Here is an 18,198-nt window from a genome sequence, read left to right as displayed (position 1 = left end):
AATGCTTCCTATTTGTGACTGACTCAAAGCACCCTGATCTACTGCTGTAGACCACAAGGTTTGTTTTGAAAAGATTCTGCTACTGGTTTTCATCCAATTTTCCCTATGTTTTTCAGCTCAACGCAATGGCAAACAGAGCAGCAGGGAAGGGATATGAAAATGAAGACAACTACTCCAACATCAAGTTTCAATTCATAGGCATTGAGAACATCCATGTTATGAGAAATAGTCTGCAGAAAATGCTTGAAGGTAATATTAATTGGAAACTTAATTGGAAATTAGAGGAAAAGAATTGATCCTTCTGTCAAAGAAATCAGAATAACTGCTCTGAAATCAGCAGCAGTGAAAAAGAGTGTGGAAAGTAATCTTTATCTATTGCAGCTGCATGCAGGTGCCTGCTGGCTAATGGGACTTGTGCAATGGAGAATCATGGCAAATACTGGTTGGTGATTTCTTAATTGTGAAAACACCTTGTTTCCTGGCTGAAATCCAGATATCATTTAATGACAAAATTAATTTTAATTTTGTACACCCTACTGCTCTCTTTTAATGAAATTTACATTTCGATGGGGAAATGAAAAAAATCCCTTATTGCTGACTTCAAGGGGAGTGGAAAATATAGATTGTTTTTTTTTTTTTTAAAGCTCAGAAAAACTATGGTGTGATTTTCATATAAGATAGTCATACATTCTAGACTGTGAATTTTAACAGAAGCTTATTCATGCCCTGCACAGAACATATCACATCAGGTCTAGTTGTGAAATTTACAGTCAATGGGTGTAACAATTCATCACCTTCAATATCCCATGGGAATTAATGCCATTTGCCTCATAAATACTTAGCAGTATCTAAACCAGCAAAGCTGTTCTGCCATTTCATATTTGCAGTACATAACTATTTAGAGGTTTTCTGGGAAAAGAGCAAGGATAAATAGGCCATCCTTCAGCCTCAATGGTCTGTTGATTTTTAACAAGCATTTAGGAAATAGTGCTCACTCCACCATGCCTCAATATTTACTTCATGTACATCAACAACAACTTCTATCACCTCCTGGATCAGCTTCATCTTTCTTATTCTTTACTTGATGCTCTGCCCATACTCTTTTACTCTTCATCTGTCTCCCATGAGTGCATGCAAATGTAAATTTGAAATCTAAGAAGGGCTTAAATTCTCCATGGTAGGGAAGGCATGGTCTATTTTCAAATTAGAGCATTTTATGGGAACCAACATTAAAGTGTGATGCTTGTAAAACATCTCTTCATGAGAGTTTTCTTGGTCTTGGGGTCTCAGGTGGGAAAACAGAAAGTTTTTTTTGTTCACTAGGAAGTCTTGTTTGGCTAGGAGAGAGACTGGGTGAGTAAACAGGTCCCTTTATTTGTTCAACTCCAGACTATCAAAGTTAAAATAGCAAACAACAGTCTGGCTGCTCGGACAGTGCTGTGTATGATTTTTGAGCCAAAAGTTCATGGAACTGGCCCAGGGCCCAAACTTGCATGTAGCAAGGTAACTTCTAATGTATTTAACACTTCAGGCTGCTTGGAGGGCACAAATTCTTAGCATCTATTTTCAAATAAGCCATATGGTTAAAACATCTGCTTTTTTACTGGGTTTTGTATTCCCTGTGTTGAAATCTCTCATGTAGCAACTTGACTGATAAGATTAAAAATCAGAGAAATTAAGTTATTTTTAAAAGAAAAATTTAATAACTTTCAGTGTACTAGGACTTTACTTATGTAAGATGCTATGTAATTTTTATCTTTTTCCATTTGTATGTGTCTCTTAATCTGTTTTTCTGGTAACCTTTTACCTGACTTGAGCATACAAAGAGACCTAGAACTAAAAAGGTCTGTCAAGGATGAAGATAAAACATATTAAATATGGCTTTAGATTTTTATAAATTAATACCTCAATAATAGATCAATAATTATCAATTAATGATCTATTATAAATATAAATATTAAATATATAAATAATAAAAAGAATACATAAATAAGATAGCAAGCAATATCACTGTACCTATGTGAATCCTAAGTAAAACATCACACTACTCTTTACAGAATGGGTCTGCTGCTCATGATCTGTGGTAAGATTTTACAAGGTGCATAAAACCCTTTGAAAATACAAATGAGACTGATGAAAACTGATTTTAGTTTCATGTGAGCTGTATGTTGCTTGAAAGTATACAGCATGAAAAGAGGACATCAAGATATAGTTAGATGTGTTGCTGAAATGCAAGGCCAGTTTCATTCAATTTACTGGTGCTAAGCAGAAGTGAAGAGGATCTTCACATGCCAGACGGCAGATTATTTTCAATATACGATTTAAAATAATTTCCAATTTTTAACATTAGAAGGACATTACACAGGGACTTTTGTCGATAAAGATCCAAGGTCTGCCTGAGGCTGCTGCTTGACATTTGGGATGGGGTGAGCTGTGCTGCACATCCAGGGGCCAGCTGAGACCCGACTCCCGTGTGTTGTGCACTGAGGTGGTCCCAGATGCTCCCTGTCTGTATTTAAACAGCAAATATGAGCTTCTCCTCCCCTCATACCAGGAGCAGCACTTGCTGATGTAGGAGCAGCCATCTGGTCCTTGGACTTCTGTGACAGATCAGGCAGTGAGAAACCCAGTGGGTTTGGCCCACAGTAACTATTCCTTCCTCTACTTATGGCTGTCGTGCCAGGAATGGGGGGAGCAGTCCAGCATACCCCTCTGGTCCTATTCCAGCATGCCGCTCTGGTACTTTGCTGGTGGAAGAGGCAGTTTCCAACATGTGCCCTTTTTATTCCTCCCATTCTGAGACTTCAGAGCACTGCTGAAATTCTCAGAGGTCTGCCCATTGGATCTTGATTTTCCTGTGCATGCACTGTGGATGAAGCAGGCCATATTTCTCAAAGAATTTTGGTACCTTTTCTGCCGAGATGGAAATGCTCTTTCCCTTTAGGATAAGCCTTTTAATTGAACTCAGTATTAAGGTCCATATCAGTAGCCAAAGTCATGTGAAATTTACAGTGTATGCATTTAGGACAGTATGAACTTTACTCAGTGAAGTGGTCAGTAAATATTGACTCCAGTTCGGGAGTGGGAATGAGCAAAGCACAGTTTCAGCCTTACCTTGGGCTTTTGTAAATAGAGACGGCAGCTTCAGCCAGTATTCAGCCACTAATTGGTCATGCTTCCATCTGCACAGAAACATTAATCATGTGAAAAGCTGTTTGCTTTCAGTGCTGCTATCTCTGCATCTTTAAAAAATATCCTTCAAAAATTACTTTAAAAATAACCATCTGGAAGGGGCCTTGCATATAAACATTGCAAGACTTTGTATAGACACATTAGGCCATTTTTCTTCTGAACTAAATGGAGTTAGGACGGTCAGATAGTTAGATATGGTATAAACTCTGTCTTTGGCTTGTAAAATTAAATTTCAATTACACTGAAGGAAAATAAAGCTATGCCAGGGGCCATAATGGCCATAAATAACTGACTGAGTCTTTTAAGATTTCCAGACTACAAGAGACTTACTAAGACATTAGTAATTGACAGAACATACATTAACTCAGTAAAAGCCATGGTGTTTTTCACCATACTCTGAAAATTAATTTCACTGGCTAATATATTTTTTCTTTAAAAGACAGTATAAATCTACATGGATCAAAATAAAGATACAGTCTATTTATAGGGGGATTTTAGCATCTAAGTATTGAAAATAGATTGCACCAAATTTTATTCAGTATGTTTTATTGGATTGAGGTACCTTATTTAGATACTGATTGCTTTTCTTCTTCTGATGCCACAAACTCTTTATTATTAAAAAAATAGATACTTGGATACAGAAGAATAGGAACTTAGAGTAAAAACTGAGCAATTTTTTTTTTCAAATGTGCCATAGAGTTTGGAAGATTTTCAGGAAAATATTTTCCTTGATGGATTATGTTTTATCCTCACCATCAGAATACTTTTTGACTCCAAGTGAAGCTTTAATAAGGTGTAATTCAGGGATGGAGAACTGTGGAGTGAACCACTTTAACTCAACCACCATCATCTGTGGTGATGCTGGAAGTAGGAGGCAATGGAACCATTTAGGTGTCTGTCTACCTGTCCAACAGCAGAAATCAAATGCTTTCTGTTTCCAAGCCCTCATCATCAAATACATGAACTCCTCCCAGGGGTTTGAAAACTTCACTCCCAACATAATCTTGGAAAATACATTGTTCACAGAAGGATGGATTTGGATTTGTTTGCAATAGGCTTTATGACAGCTACTATTTTAAAATTAAATCAACATATTGGGTGAAATTTAACTCAGCCCCATTTCTCAAATATATGTGTTCCTCAAAGGTTAAATTTGACAGAGATTTTGTCCTTCTTTTCAAAAGATGTGTGTTTGACACAGTGGATAACTGAAGAAGAGGTAACTCCAAGGCTGAACAGTCAGTGAAGCTTTAGGGACTCTTAATTACTATGCATTTAAAATGTATCTTACTTTGCAGTTTGTGAGCTAAAATCACCTTCAATGAGCGACTTTCTGTGGGGCCTAGAAAATTCAGGCTGGCTGAAGCACATCAAAGCCATTATGGACGCTGGCATTTTCATTGCCAAGGTAAAGTGTGTAAACTGAGAACAAAACTTGGAGTAAGCAGGTACAGATAATGAGGACCAAATTCTCTGCTTATGGGTAGCTTCTATTATCTCTTCAGTGATGTTATACCTGAAAAAAGCCCAATACAAGATGGGCTTTTGTGTATGAGGAAAGATGATTTTTAGGTGCTGTTGTGTCAACATTTTTCTAAAATAGTAAACAAAATCTTGTGTTCTTTTGTACCGAAGCCTCTACTAGCCTGTGTCTTGTTATGCCAGACATTTGAATGTCCTTACTTTACTCCCCAGCAGTGATTGTTACTGTTTTTTTCCCCTATTTGCCTTGCCTCCTCCACTCATTTCTGGACATTTTCTTTGTGGAAGTGGTAGTTGTAATATATACAAATAGGTATAAAATATATAATACCTTATATTGTACACAATATATAGCTACTGTGTTATCCCCTCTGAGTTATCAGGCAACCAACCAATTTCAGCTCTTGAACCAACTCCTGTGTATTACCATGGCCAAACTCTCTAGCAACTTTCTACTTTTAGAGAATTCTTCCAGAAAACAGTTTTGGCTTTAATAAGAAGTTATTTCCCCTACTCCCCCCCAAAGTAATGTAGACATTTGTAATCTGCCAGGAGTAGCTTTAATTTTGATACCCCCTACCTTGTGCTCTGCCTTTTGGTTACAATTTCTTATTGGCCATTTTATTCACATGACTTACTGCCCACAGCTTTATGGATAAAACTTCATGGCTTTCCCTCCTCACTAACTGCTTGTTTTTCTTGTATTGCTTCTTTCTGCTCAGTAGGTAACTGTAGTTTCTTACCTGAACAGCAACTGTGCAATAAATACATGTATTATTACTACCAGACCTACTACTTTTTATTAGCTCATAGAAATAAGGTAATTTCCATTAGCTTTGCCAGTTTTTCCCCAGTGGCTAGTCTTATTATCCTTTGTGTATATGTTTGCTAGCCTACTGCCTTCTCAGACATACATTTTGACCCATTCTTATTTGTACGGTTCTCAGTTCTCAGTCTTCTGCCCACAGGGGTTTTATTTTTGTCTCTTGAGATAAACATAGATAATTTATTATTATTCCTCATTCCCTATTAAGCCCAAAATTAACCTAAATGTTTTTTTTTCCTAACAGTATTTTTCCTAACCTATTTTATTTTTTACTTCCTAAATTCAATTCTCTTTAAAAATTATAAAGGCTAAAACCCTTAAAATGAAAAAAAACTGCCAACCCTCAAGTTCTAAAAATAATACAACACTCTGGAGAATTCAGTACAATTTCTTCTTTATGTGTTTATGTATAAAATCCTCTCTCCCCAGTTATTACATTAGAGATATTGATAAAATCTTGCTAATTAAACATGGAAGTTTCCCACTGCCACAGGCTTCCCCAGAAGCCTTTACAGCATGTCACCAGTGCAATGCAGTGTGCTGGATAATGCCCCGGCTAGTGATGGCATCGGAAACAGACATTGCCCTTAATGATGTTACCATCCAGATGAAAAATTAAGAGCCAGATTGCAAGTATGGCTATGCTTTTAGTGGCATGTAAGTGGCATGAGATGTTGGAGCATCTGAATCTGCTGCAGGTAGTTGTCTGCTCTGACAAATTGATGTGTTTTAACTGCAATGAATCCCACATCTTCCTGTAGCGGAGCATACACTGGTAATTCTCAACCACCATATTGCATGGCCTGAGGTGAATTAAAACTTTTCAAACTAGAGTAATAACACTGATTTTCAAATGAGACAAATAACACTCAACTTTATTTAAGAGCTCTGTGGTAGAGTAGAAAATGAATGAGCTTTCCAAGCTCCCAAATACTCTCTCTACGGCTCTTGTCTCACTGTTTCTCTCTTACCATTGTTTTCCTCCCTGCTTGTGAACTTTCTGACTTTTTCTGTATCCTTAGGCTGTGGCTGAGGAAGGTGTGAGTGTGCTTGTTCACTGCTCTGATGGCTGGGATAGGACAGCCCAGGTTTGCTCTGTAGCAAGCCTTCTGTTGGATCCATATTACAGAACTATGAAGGGATTCATGGTAAGCGGGTTCTTTTGCAGAGTAAATGAAGTAGTATGGCATCACTTCAAAATAATATCTTTGTTTTAAATAGGAAATAAACTGTCCTTAAATATACCATTTGGTTTGTTTTGGTTTTTTTAAGGAGGGAAGGCTTCTATATGTTCATATTAAAGTCTCCCAGTTTCTCTATGAAACATTTTTCAAGGTGGGGATCAGTTTGTCACCTATGTTTTTGGGTTTTTTTCTAACCTTGACCAAGAGACTTTCTCACAGCCCAAAGAGCTTTTGTGAAAGCAAGAATTTGTATTCATTTGCACTGAACATTTTAATTTTGAGTGTCAGAAGTGTGGCTTTTCTAGACATTAGATTGCAGTGAGAAGCTCTATTGGAAAATCTGTTCCTTTCCCAGGTCAATCAGCAGTAGTAAAGCATCTAGAAGTGGTTATCAAGTTACTGGTCACATGTTAAAAACATGTTTGAGACATTTATAAGTTCTATTTTAGAAAGCAGTGAAACAAGATATTTGAAGTTGTGCTGAAATACTGGCACTCTCTGCATCCATGAAGAATACTATTTTCCTGATCTGGCAAGCAGTGCTCATTATTTTTCTGCCAATTCTGAAAATTATTTAGTATTCTAATATTGCTTGCTCACATTGTTCTTGCTCAACACTTTTCTGATCATTCTAAGAATTAACTGGGATTCCAACACTTCTTGTTTACACCACCCTACTGCCTGCTTCAACATGTCAGCTCCAGTCCACAATGTTGACTGCAATATTCTCATTATAGGTGTTAATTGAAAAAGACTGGGTTTCCTTTGGCCACAAATTTAACCACAGGTAAGGCAATGCTAAGGTTTTCCTCTCTCTATATGTATATGTTTATGTAGTCTGTATCTGCTGCCACTCCAGCTCTTCTTCATTGCTGTCTTTCAAAACACAGCAACAGAATTCCCCAGGAAACTGCCATACCCTTTTCTCCAACTATATAATTTAGCTGCCTGGAAAAGTCAGTGACATATTTCTACATATGCACTCCAAAACTACCAAGGGGAATCCTGTGTGCTGGTCTTGCAGCTGCTATGAGCATTGAGAGGTCCATGTGCAAAATCCCTTTGGACTCCATCAGATCTCCTAGGAGTGCCAAGGCCCCCCACATAAGTTGCTGTTCATCAAAGGGACTTCTGCATCTTCCATGGCAGTACTTAATCTTAGGCATGTCTGTGAGTTATCTACTACATAAAATATTCTTTCTCTTCCTGTTACAGTCTGTTCTAAAAAACCCAGAAAAATCTGCTCAGAAATGTCAGGCAAAGTGGAAAGTAATTTATTTGAACAAGTTATTTTGAACATTGATCCAATGTAAATGCTATAATATAATGAAAATGTTTGAAGACTTAATATATTTAAACATGGGTACATTTTCACATTTCCTTTCTTTCATGACTTCTATTTTCTGTAAAAATTAAAAATGCAATTTTTATATTGAGGTTTAATTACATTATATTGCTTGATTTGAATATAAATTTTTTATAGTTTAAAAAACAAACAAAACTCAGAAAATCTGTGCATCTTCACAGCACTTGTGTAATGCCATAGGAATTACTACAGTTAATATAATACTGTCAGTTATGATTATCAGTGACAAAAAGGTATTATGAAATGCAGTAACCACTGATAGCTTTGGTTTGCTGTGCAATATTGCTGTATTTTCTTTGATGGTAATAAAAGTTTCAATTTTAGATGTTTATAAAATTCTACTCTGTTGCCATGTGTAAATACAAAGCACATACACCCCACCCCTCCCAGGAGAATAACTGATTGAAACTGATTGCTTCTTCCTGTTATGTAGACTTACAAAATACCTTTTACTTCTATGTGTATTTTATTTTCAATCTCCTTTTCTTCATTGCAAGTGGTTCCAAGAGGCTTTTTTATACACAGAAAGTTTCAAGTTCACTTGACAGCCACAGTAGCGTGTATACATTTCCCACTTCCTAGAAATTTCACCAAGAGATGGCAGCTTTAACCTGTTTTCTGCTGAGGTTGTAATGAGAGCAGGTAGCTCTCATGCTCAGTTTTCTGGTTTGGAGAATAATCTACTATTAAGAAACTGTCTTAAAAAACACTTTTGTCATTAAGTCATTCTTCTGATAACTTATCAGGGTACAATTTATACTGATAGCATTAAAACATGGCTATGCAGCAGCCAGCTTTTTGCAGCTGTAATATAACAAGACACCAAATAAAAGAGGCTTTTTATTTTTTTTTGTAATTCTGCCTCTACTTCATGATTCTTGCATAATTTTTCTAAGTAAAAGTATGGTAGTAGTTCAGACTTTAGAAATGAATGCCTATGATGTACCACTCTAGTAGAGAGGTTTAGAGGTTTAGAGTTAATTAAGTTTTCTTACAGAAATTCAGGTTATAATTGGATGTATCTTGTCTTGTTTCAGGTATGGCAACTTAGATGGAGATCCAAAGGAGATATCACCTGTTATTGATCAGTTCATTGAATGTGTTTGGCAGTTAATGGAACAGTTTCCTTGTGCCTTTGAATTCAATGAAAGATTCCTCATCCACATACAGCATCACATCTATTCTTGCCAGTTTGGGAATTTCCTGTGTAACAGCCAGAAGGAGAGAAGAGAGCTGAAGTATGAAAATGTTTTCTTTAGTAGCATATTTATGCATGGGGTCTGTGGCTGGTAGTGAGCAGTTAGACATTCTCCAGTTTGCATGTATGTGTTTCATAATGCACAGGATGCCTGTTTTCTGGCAACACAGATTAATACCAAAAAAAGTTGATCCTCTGCAGTGTAGCTTTGCTGGGAGCATAATCCATGGTGTGCATGACAGGGATTAGTGAAAATTGACAAGAGCATTAAGCCTTCAGGCATGTGGGCCTGCCTTTACTGCAGCCCTGACAAAATACAAGGCAAGCTGGCCCTGCAACTCCAGTATGAAATAACAGTAACTCTAGTTAAGTTCTCAGTTTAAGAATTACTGCTCCTCTGTGTTTTAACCTGTCTTTGGATCTCATGTCAGGGCATTTTAGTCCTGCTTTCTTAGGTACTTCCTTATGAATAGCCTTTTTGTCTGGTAGCTCTCCCTAGGACTGAGACAGCAGGCTGTCCTTCTGCTGACCAGCCCCAGAGCAATTATGAGTTAAGCTACCTGCCCTGAGGTCCAAACAAAGACAGCATCATCATTTCTGGCAGTGCTTATGTGTGTATCTGCTTCTCAGGGCCCTGGGTCCTTGATACATGATGGTACCCATTGCTTTTCTCAAGCAGCCTGATAATGTCAGCAGTAGCAATGAGAGGAGGTGCTGGTTACTTCTGGCTGCTGCCATTTGGTCCCTTTCACTGCTCAAATGCAGGGCAGCCACAGTGAACATCCATTTAAAATCAAAACCTTCACAGATCACCACATCCCAAGACCTAACTGTGTATGCAAGAAATTGCAGCTCAGTGGGATAGGAGTGCTTTTAAATGCAGGGATCCCTTTGGTGCAGAGATCAGTCTGAAAGCTGACTTTATGGAAATTATCCTCTCACCTCACTAAGGAACCAGTCTCTCCACCTATTTGCTCTACCTGTTTTTGCTTTATGGGAAATGGTTTAGATTTTGCTTCTAGTGACCAACAAGGGAATTTGGGTCTCTGTTTCTCTATGCTTGTAACTGAAGTCTAATTCTGTTAAGGAAGCTGATTGGAAGTATGGAGGACAAGAATGCTGCATCTAAGCTTTAGCTATCTCTGAATTGTAATAGAGGCTTTAATATATTTTTATTTAATGTATTCTTTTTCAGGATCAAAGAACGAACATACTCGTTGTGGGCTCACTTATGGAAAAATCGTGCTGATTACCTGAATCCTTTATACAGGTCAGACCACAGTCAAACCCAAGGGACCCTGCACCCACAGATCGCTCCATGCAACTTCTTGTACAAGTAGGTAGCATCACTTGCTGCTGGGAAATACAGCATGGGTTAGTACAGAACATAATGCCTTTGTGTATAAGTATTTCTTTTTCTATTAAGGCCATTTATAGAGAATAAATTCAGTCTCAGATGCAGTATGTCTGTTCCTTGTGTGCTCACAGTCAGCCAACACCTCTGCACCATTCCACAGCAGAGTATTAGTCTGAAAAGAAGATTAAGATTAAAGCTATATTGATAGTTGTGTGTCCTAATTTCAAGGTTACTCACTTCTTCCACTGAGAAATGCCTCTTTCAGTCCTGTTGTCATCTGTTGTTTCTAAATTTACAATTGCTTTAACTTCTTCCATTCCAAGGTTTTGTGATGTTAGTTTGGATCAATTGGTGTTAAAAGTAAAAAGAATCTTTTCAAGAAATCATATTATTTCATTGCTAAAACAAGTATTTTGTAAAAAAACCCCACACTTTCCCTATGTTGTTACATCAGGCAAAATGAAGTTAAGTTTTTCCTGGTATTTTTTCAAAATATAACAAAATACCATCACTTTAGAAATGTTACTATTGACATTCTGAGTTAATTAATTGTGCCATTAGTCTTAACACACTTTGGGAGAACTTGAATAGAAATGCATTAAAATTGTCATTTAAGTAAAAGTGATAGTTGTTTTCCAGTTGCAAGTAATAGCACCTGTTAAAAAGTCAATAAAAATCCTAAATGACGAAAGAAATTAAATTCTTTCATGTCTACTATACCAGGTCACATGCACTTTAAAGCAATTTAAAAATAGTCATTAATCATATTCTTTGGGATAGTGGGATTTATAAAAGAATTACTGATACAGCAGATCCTCCAGTGGATAAGTAATCCTGTTGATTTTAATCTAATTACTTGGGTGCGTAAAGATTTCCAAGCTTGAGCTATCAGATGATAAGGGGGAATGTGATTTAAATAGTATACCATTGGGATAGGAATAATAAGCCACCAAGCAGCATGCACGTGCTCCAAAAATATCTGTCAGCTCCTTGGCCAGACAGCTGCCAGACAGCAGGGCTTGGCTGCTTAACCTGTCTGGTGAACTGGTTACACACTCAGGGCCTGCCTGTGGCCCTATTGCCAGCAAGGCAGGAGGAGCACCAGAGTAACACAGAATTTCAAAGTTGAGTTTGTGGGAAGTTGAGCAACAGTTGAGAATTACAAATATGAAAAACTGTCTTTACCGCTGGCTATTTTATAGGTATCATTGCACTAAAGCCCACAGTGTAGAGCAAGAAAATAATACCAGAAGAAGACCCTGCAAATTTTTGCATTCAGTGAACCTTTTTAAGTTGTGACCTAAACTACACTCACCTTTCTATTGTCTATCAGAATTAGTTTGAGCTGCTTATGTCCACCTGCCTATGAGTTGCACCATCAGGATGGAGGAAATGCAAATGAACCATGAACCTTGCTAAACAGTCTATGAACTTACGTGTATGCACTCTAATGATGAATAAGCACGGATAGATCATTTAGGACAGTATGTGTCTGGGGAAAGAAAAAAGAAAAAATAAAGTGTACATTTAAGTCCTATGAGGCTACTTCACCAAATGGGAAAACTCTTGACCTTGCTATCAATTCCAGGTTCTGGAGTGGTATGTACAACCGCTTTGAAAAGGGGCTGCATCCTCGACAGTCAGTTACTGATTATCTGATGGCAGTGAAGGAAGAAACTCAGCAGCTGGAAGAAGAGCTGGAAGTCTTACAAGAGGTAATGAACAGCTGAGCTTGATATGGCAGACTTGGTAACTGATGATAAATGAAACCCAGCTCCATATGCTGCAGAGTCCCTTCCACACTACATCCTTTGCTGGAAGGAGGATGTTCAGCCATCATCTTTGTTCTCAGTTAAATTATTGTGAATGTTTTGCTTTGAAGACACAAATGTGGACTTTCTTTCTTTAAGGATAAAGTTTTACCTGTGTTGACGCACAAGTACTACTGAAAATAAGTTTAATCCTTCTGTAACTCAGAGGAAATTGTAGCTCAGAAGAATGCTGTAATTCAGCATTGGTGTGTGACAAATTGTGCACTTCTCATACTCCATAAATGCAAATAGTCAGTCTTAAAGGGTGGGTTGGGCTCTAGAAGTTTATTTAAAAAGAAAAAAAGCAAGGACATATAAGAGGATTTCTGGACCCTAAATGTGTCCACATGATAAATCCTATTTCCTTTATTTCAGAGATTGTCAAGTCTTCAGAAATCACAGTCAGGTAATAATAAAGTCAAGAGTAAGCAGCAAGACCGAAACAAACAGTTTGGAGTGTATACTTCCAACAACAGCTTAGCTAACACTCCTCAGGAGTATAGCAATGATCTGAAATCATTCCCATCCCGGAGCCCTTCGCAAGGGGATGAAGATTCCGCCCTAATTTTGACACAAGACAACCTGAAAAGCTCTGATCCTGACCTCTCTGCCAACAGTGACCAGGAGTCTGGCGTGGAGGACTTAAGCTGTAGATCCCCAAGTGGGGGTGGCTGCTTGCCTAGTGAAGACAGTGGCAAGGACTCTGATGAAGCTGTATTTCTGGCAGGCTGAAATACCTGCACAGCAGCAAGGATCCAGATGATGTAAAGTCTTATACAGTCTGGAATGACATATTTTCATCAGATGAAGAATGGAAGTGGTCTGTGGCCTAAAGAAATAATCCAAAGAAAGGGAACTGTGCAATTGTGTAAGTTAAGATCCTAGCAGAACTAGTTATTACTAATTTTAAGACATTACACTGAAGAAAGTTAATATCTGCTGTTATATTTCATTAAGCCAATATGGTGGTTGTTTTATCAATGCTGTACATAATTATTCCTTACTTTGTACATTTCCATAGTTATTTATTGGACAGGATAATAGTTCTTTTCCTAAGATGTGAAATTCCAAAGTACTCTTACACAAGGCTGAAGATGTGTTACTGTTAACCTCACTGGTGAAGCAGTCAATGCTTATTTTTGTAGACCTCATTTGCCTTCAGACATATTATGTATATTCTTCACTTTTTTCTTCACAAGAGGTTAGAACAATTATTTTGCATATTCTCCTACTAGTACTCTTTACAGCAAAGTAAAACTAACAAATGGACACCCTGGCTCAGGGGACAAACAAGTTTTGATCCTGAAAAAAAAAAGCCCATTAATAAGCAGTTGTTGCTGCTGCATCTGAATGCATCCCATTTGTACTCAATTATCAACCAGGGTTAAAAGTTCAGTAGATTCTGTGACCAAAACTTTAAGGAATGTAACAATGCTCACACAGCCTTTGTGCTAAAACACCCCTTTGTAACAAAAGGTACACGAGGCAGTTTACTCTTGCCTCTTTGTTTTGTTATCAGGTTTGTTTGTATCTTACCCCTGTTCCAAACCACCTAGTTAAGATATACAGGGAAAAATTTAAAGGTGATAAAATCCCTGATTCTTCAGCCTATTTTCCTACATGAAAATGTTTTATTTGAGTGGGAGTGAGGTACATACCCAGTAGAGAGAATAGGGAATATCAAATCACTTACAGAAATCACTTACAAAAACATCACTCTGATTTAGTAAGTAAATGAAAGCTATGCCCATAAAGGAACTGTTACAGAGAGTATTTCTTCCAAATTTTGTTAATCAAAATAAATTAACCATAACCAACTGGTGTTTTTTATCCTCACACAAAAGTTCCCTTTTAGTATTTGCCAATCTGAACAGTGTGGCAATACTAATTTAAGAAAGGGACTGATTCACCATTCACCAGAAAGTTTAATGTCATTGAAGAATTCAGATAGTTTTAAGAACAGGAGTAATAGTTTACATAATCAGCAGTTCCGAAGTAAACCACTGAAAAATATTCAAAATTTGGAATGCCTTGAAACTCACTAAAAAGGTGGCCAGCCATATTAGGCTGAAACTCTTATTTAAAGCCAGCAGTTAAAAATGTAATTCACATGGCTGCTTTTATGTGCTTGGAGACAGTGCAGAATTGAACTCTAGCAGAGCAAAGTGGTAGTAATGTAAGTTTACTTAGATTGCATTTCACACTACTCCTTCAAGTACAGACCTACAGAAAGAACTGTATTATATAAATATACCTCAATTTAGAATAATTAGATTTTATTATTCAGTCTGCTTTTCTGGAATGGCTTTTCATTCTGTTCTGTGAACAAGTTATAGAAAGTGAATATGTAAACTTCAGTATTATTACTATCCTCTGAAGGGAGCTGCTGCCTTTGAAGAAATAATTCTTAACCGCAAGGTTTATCTTAATGTTATATTGGAAAGGCCAGATTCTCAATTTGATAAACCACTATAGCTAAATTTAAATAAAAACAAGTATAATTTATATTCCTCTGAGAATCTAGCCTTCTGATTTTAAATCTTTATGAATTTTTAATAAATTAAAGCCCTGATTTTAACCACACTCTTAGAAGTGTATTGTATTTTGAACATAGCCTGTAAACTTTATGGCATTAAAGGAAAATTTGAATGGGCTTTCTCAAACTAAGGAAACGTGCTGCAAAGTCAGCAATGAAAACACACAAATATTCTGCCAAAAAAGCTGTCTGAAAATGGGCAATGTTATTGTACAGCTTTAAAATGTAAAATTGTATATGATGATATTGTGTTCAACTAGACATGTATAGAAATAAATGCAGAAGAGCAAGATATGCAAATTCAAAGCACTGTCTTTTGTGTTGTATGCAACTCCTTGCAACTGGCTTTACAACTAAAATATTAATATATAAACATTTTCTTTATTAAGCCTTCACTTAGCAGCCCTCTGTGATGTGTCTTTTAGTCCTTGCAATTTTGCATTAACTATTACTGCTTACATTGTACTGTATGTGTTTGTGGCATTATCAGGCTAATTAGAAACACCTTCAAATAAACACTTAGGTGTTATGAAATGTTATTTCACACCAGAGAATGAAACAGATGATTGCTTTCCTGATTTTTCTAAGAGTTCTTCATTTACTCAAGAGTCACTTTGTCACCGAGATCAAGGGATTCTTTTATCTCCCCTACTCCAATATTTGAATCTAGCAGCTGCAGTTGTGGAGGAATTTACAACTGATAACTAAAAATCTGAGATTCTCATCAATTGTGTTAATTATATAGGAGCATGTTATACCCCTGTATTTGTTTTTTTTCAGTAAATGAGAAAAAAAAAAGATGAAAAGACTTCTCAATTAACTACATTGTTTTCTTGTAGCCTTGCTGCGAATTATTTGGCCCACTGCAATTTGAAATAGGACACAGATGAACGTAACTAAACTGAAAGGCCTCATTAGGTTCAGGCTGCTCTTTAGTATGAAAATGTGCCTCTAAAGGACACTGAAGGCAATGGGAACAAACAAACTTCTTTACAGATCACTATCTGAAGCACAGAAGGAAAACAGCTGCTTGTATTGCTAACTCTATACAAGAAATAAATGTGGTAAACTGGTAATGGATTTTAGAAAACTGAGAAATAAAATTAATTAGCTGGAGAGCACAACAACATGGTATCATTAAAAATAAAAAAGGAGAAACAAAAAGTAAAAGGAGGAAGGCAGGAAAGGAAAGCTCTTTGTAAAATCAGCAAGTAAGGCAGGGAACCACGTTCTTTGAAGACAGAAGCAAGCCAGGGCACGGGTTCACAGCATGAAAGATGTTTAATGACACAAACCAACAGTAAAACTGCAGCAACGAAGTGGGGATAGCCTTTGCAATGAAGGTAAGAATGTCATACATGCTTTTGTATGGACACTGCCCTGAACTGCATACAAGAGTTCTCAAGTAGATCACAAACATGGCCAAGGCCAGGGGCTGCTTCTGGCTGCAGGTTGAAGGCTGAGTGCAGCTTTTAGGTTGGCAGGTCACCCTTAAACTGTAGTGCAGCCAGAGGTAAACACCGCAGTGACTGAAAAATTCTCCAAGGACAGGTAAATTGTTGACAATTCATTTCGTAAGGGAGGAACATGTGCTGGAAGAGTTTAAAAGTAGGTCAGCTTATGACGGTACTAAGACACACAAAAAAATATGCCAAAGATCTAGAGCCAAGTGTACTATAAACCCTGAATTCAGAGAGGTGCAGAGTGTGGGCATCAGAAGATAAAATAAACATTCAAATTTACTCATTTAAATTGCTAGTAAAGCACCTGAAAGCAACAAATCAAATAATGTTAAATGTTAAAATAAAATGTATTAGTCTTTTAATACAAATCATTCTGTAAGGAAACTAATGAAACCTTTTGGGTCGAACAGAAACACATCCGAATTCAGGCAAGGACTAAGTCTTTTGCTAAGGTTATTCAGATAAATTTATTCTGTTTCTGAAGACTAAAGAGCACAGTTCTTTCTACTGAGGTATTCTCTCACTATTGAAATATAGTTTCTCTTTATAGCTTATTAACACATAGAAATTTGATGTCTACAGATATCTGACCAAAACAAGGAAGATGCAATACTGATTTTTTATTGTCAGAGATGCAATACTGATTTTTAAAGCCTATTTTAGTGAAAGTAGCTCCAAGAATTGCTGCTGTTTAAATGGTTGAACAGGAAAAGCTCAAACCACTCCACAGGAAGATAAAAAGTTTGTCCTTGAGTATTGTACTGCATCCACTTCCAAAACAATTCTGTATCCACTCAAAAAGTCCTGCAATACCCAACTGTATCTGTAAGTGATAAGGCTACAAGATATATTAAAATCCTAGAGCCTTTATTTGTAAGTTTAACACATTGCAGTATTTACTGTTCAGAATAATTAAGGCTGTGATACTTGACTTTGTTGCCAGAGTTTTACCTGAAGGTCTCTCAAATATCTATTTTATAAAAATTTATTCTAGTATTTGAACGGAGTAGTTAGAACGTGGACATGTATAAAACGGTAAGATTTCTAACATCCACATTTGGTCCAGGTCCTAAGTGGCAAAGCTGCCAGAGTATGTAAAGCACAAACAACAGAATTATAGTACATACAGCTTAGAACTGACTTATCAGTCTCTTGTTTGCAGTGGTGGCTGGCATGGTGCCTCCTCAGCAAGTATCACTCAGCAAGTATCACTCAGCAAAGCTGGGAGGAGCATCCAATACCCCAGAGTGCTGTGCAGCCCTTCGGAAGGATCTCAGTGGAGTAGAGGGATGGGCAGAGAGGAAATTTAACAAAATTCAACCTGGGGAAGAGTAGTTCTGGGTTCCTCAGAACAAGACATGGAGCTCCTGGAACCACTCCAGCAGAGGGCAACAAAGATAAGTGGATCGCATCACTTAAGAGAATAGCCTGAGGGAGCTGGGCCTGTTTAGGCTGGTGAAGACTGAGAGGGGACCCTGTCAATGTCTGTAAGGATCTGAAGGAAGGGTGTCAAGAGGACGGAGCCAGGCTTTTCTTTGTGGTGCAGAACAATATCACAAGAGGCAAATGGCAGAAACTGATGTCCAGAAGTTCCAGCTGATTATGAGGCAGTTCTTTACTGTGTGGGTGACTGAGCACTGGAACAGTTGCCCAGAGAGACTGTGGAGTCACCCAAACTGGAGATACTCAAGAAACATCCGGACACAATCCTGTCCCATGTATTCTAGGATGACCCTGCTTGAGCAGGGAGATTTGACCAAATGACCCAAGTGTGGGCCTTCCT

General features: G+C 37.4%; 1 protein-coding gene across 2 annotated transcripts in view; it reads left to right on the top strand.

Annotated features, from left to right (window-relative positions):
- The window catches only part of MTMR7 (myotubularin related protein 7), a 41,401-nt gene extending 25,885 nt beyond the window's left edge, over positions 1-15,516 (top strand). For both annotated transcript variants that reach the window (XM_021535712.3, XM_077782848.1), the window contains exons 7-14: positions 117-249; positions 4,491-4,600; positions 6,523-6,648; positions 7,422-7,471; positions 9,088-9,288; positions 10,444-10,584; positions 12,194-12,320; positions 12,792-15,516. In XM_021535712.3, the coding sequence (XP_021391387.1) occupies positions 117-249; positions 4,491-4,600; positions 6,523-6,648; positions 7,422-7,471; positions 9,088-9,288; positions 10,444-10,584; positions 12,194-12,320; positions 12,792-13,148 (1,245 nt within the window). In that variant the 3' untranslated portion in view covers positions 13,149-15,516. The remainder of the gene's footprint in view (positions 1-116; positions 250-4,490; positions 4,601-6,522; positions 6,649-7,421; positions 7,472-9,087; positions 9,289-10,443; positions 10,585-12,193; positions 12,321-12,791) is intronic.
- The last annotated feature ends 2,682 nt before the right edge of the window (positions 15,517-18,198 follow it).

This window comes from Lonchura striata, chromosome 4 (genome assembly GCF_046129695.1).
Source record: "Lonchura striata isolate bLonStr1 chromosome 4, bLonStr1.mat, whole genome shotgun sequence".
Taxonomy (NCBI): domain Eukaryota; kingdom Metazoa; phylum Chordata; class Aves; order Passeriformes; family Estrildidae; genus Lonchura; species Lonchura striata.
This window is presented reverse-complemented; position numbering and strand designations above follow the sequence as displayed.